The 2,450-nt window shown below is 32.4% G+C and overlaps 1 protein-coding gene across 2 annotated transcripts in view; it reads right to left on the bottom strand.

The window, feature by feature from the left end:
• Window positions 1–603: 603 nt before the first annotated feature.
• LOC107696755 (tumor protein p63-regulated gene 1-like protein) overlaps window positions 604–2,450 on the bottom strand; it is a 29,187-nt gene continuing 27,340 nt past the window's right edge. For both annotated transcript variants that reach the window (XM_016497236.1, XM_016497237.1), the window contains exon 6: window positions 604–1,365. In XM_016497236.1, coding sequence (XP_016352722.1) covers window positions 1,171–1,365 — 195 coding nt within the window. In that variant the 3' untranslated portion in view covers window positions 604–1,170. The remainder of the gene's footprint in view (window positions 1,366–2,450) is intronic.

Genomic DNA, 2,450 nt, shown 5'->3' with positions numbered 1-2,450 from the left:
AAGGTTTATATATTCATTTAAAGCAATGCAGAGTATAAAAAACTAAAATAATACATAATAGAAATTGAATAAGTTTTTTTTATAAGTCTTTTTATAAAGCAACTTATAAACTAAAAATCTGTCTTTGACTGTTTTACATTACAACGAGTGTGAATTCTCCATGAATTATGATAATACAAAATGATAATAAAAAAATATGAAATGACCAAACTAACAAGCTTAGATGCTGCACAATAAGTTTTTTTTTAAACAAATGAAAAGTATTCACAATCAGTGACTGTTCTACATCATGTTAAATGGGGCCAGTTTTTAAGGGGACAATTACATTTCCTTAAATGTATAATTTACACAAATACAGTGCATTTGTTTTATTTTTGAAAATGTACAAGTATAAAATATATTTAATCATATTTTTAACAAGATATGGTTACACTGGCCCCACCTTAATGATTGGGATGATGGGACATGCCCCATAAATCAAAATAGTGCAGACTATTCAGATAAATGAAGCACACGTCAGGCACAATTTTGTTTGAATTATTCCTAATTGTAGTTAATGAAAATGTATTCAGCACTAATGAACCAAGTTTCTGTATTAGCATTTATTTTTAAAAAAGATTTCACAATATGTTTGACATTCTGCTGTAGAAAATGTAGTCATTACAAAATGAGGGAAAATCCAGCTCTGTGTTCTACTGTAATAATAAACCCTAAACCATCAAACAAATATGACTTGTGTACCTTCATGCATCAATTGCCCTGTAAGAAGCCTTGTGATGAGGTAGAATATCAGCATAAATACAGAAAGAAAGGAAAGGCACTTTACAAATTACATAGCGATGAATCAGTTCCTGCAGAGAAATAACAGAAAACTAAAAACAAGATATTTCTACACAGGAAGTCGTAGGAGGAGAGACAACATATTTTCTATGTTATGACAACCCAAAGGAAATGACCCAACTGACATTGTTATTTAAAAAGATTTTGGGGCAGTATAACATGATAAAATAGGTTTGATGGATATTGAATGTATTTTAGGAATACAAATGATACATGTTCCTTGATTTAAAATATCCTAAGTTATCTTATACAAGTATAAACTACACATGTTAAGCTGGTATAAGATAATTACTTAGTGTAAACCATCATTGGAAGACTCCCAAAGTGCCCTCAGAAACCAATATTGCCTCGTGCTAAGCAATAGCCCAGCTTGTTTTGGTTGCCTATGACAGCCATCAGACCCACGTATGTTTCGATTAGGATAGGTTGATTCAGCACAAGAACCCCGTTGGCTTTCCCAGGTACAGGATTCTTGCTGTGGGCTTTCTGCGCTGCCAAAGTCAGCTGCTCCCTGAAGTTTTCAATCTAAACAATGAAGGAAAATATGGATAATTTATTCAGTACTAAAACACAGCAAAAACATCTTTTGAAAACTTATTTAACTCATCTCATGTTTGTCAGGTTGGCGGTTTCTGCTTGTCAAAATATTCGAGTTTATGTTTTCTCTTTTTATACCGTTCTTCATTTTTGTTGAGCCTGCTGTGCACCTCAGTAGGCGGAGTGGAATGTGAGGAATGGGAATGTGACTGTGGGAGTAGACACCTCCGAAGACCAAATGACTGGTTATGTGATCTGTGTGGTCACCTGCATGAGACCCCCTCGCTCACACCTTGAACTACGTACTGTACATACTTAAAGGACAGCAGATTGTCCTGGACCCCATGGCCATGATGAGTGAGCCAAAATTTTGGAGCTCATGCTTTTGAAAGTAATCTATCTATACATATGCTTGAAATATTACTTGGACTTTATTTCTTGTTAATTGTCTAAACTGTATTGCAATTAAATAATACGGCCTTAAATAAGTGTTTATGACTTTTTTCTAAACCAGTGACCATTTTCATCGCCCTAAACTGTCACCGGGTCCCCGAATCCAAAAGACCAGCAAGTGCTTCATTATATTGAAAGTGTATTTGTAGTGTACTTCAAATCTTAAAACTATCTATAAAAAAACTTTTTTCTTCTTTACATGCTTAAGTATACTTTTAAAAATAACACTTTGTAATAATGTCAAATCTTTAAAGTACATTTTAAATTATGTTTTAGTATTTAGACTTATTCTGATATGTTGACTGATATTCTACACATGTAAAGTACTTGATTATGTAACTGTAGTGTGTTGTTCATTATTACATTTAAATGTAATAATTTTAAATGTACAAAATTGCAACCTGATCATTACAAATTTGTATAAATACAATTTTATATCCAAAATAAATAATAGAAATGGCATTATATTATATTTATACAGTGGGTATAGAAAATAATCACCCCCCTTTAAAATAATCACATTTTGTTGCTTTGCAGCCTGAAATGAAGGCGTACACAGTTTTTGTTTTATCCAGCTGTATTTACTCTATAACATCCAAGTGAAAGATATACCACCAACA

This window comes from Sinocyclocheilus anshuiensis, unplaced genomic scaffold (genome assembly GCF_001515605.1).
Source record: "Sinocyclocheilus anshuiensis isolate Anshui unplaced genomic scaffold, SAMN03320099.WGS_v1.1 scaffold999, whole genome shotgun sequence".
Lineage (NCBI taxonomy): Eukaryota > Metazoa > Chordata > Actinopteri > Cypriniformes > Cyprinidae > Sinocyclocheilus > Sinocyclocheilus anshuiensis.
The sequence above is the reverse complement of the archived record's forward strand: the minus strand, read 5'-3'. Positions and strand labels throughout refer to the sequence as shown.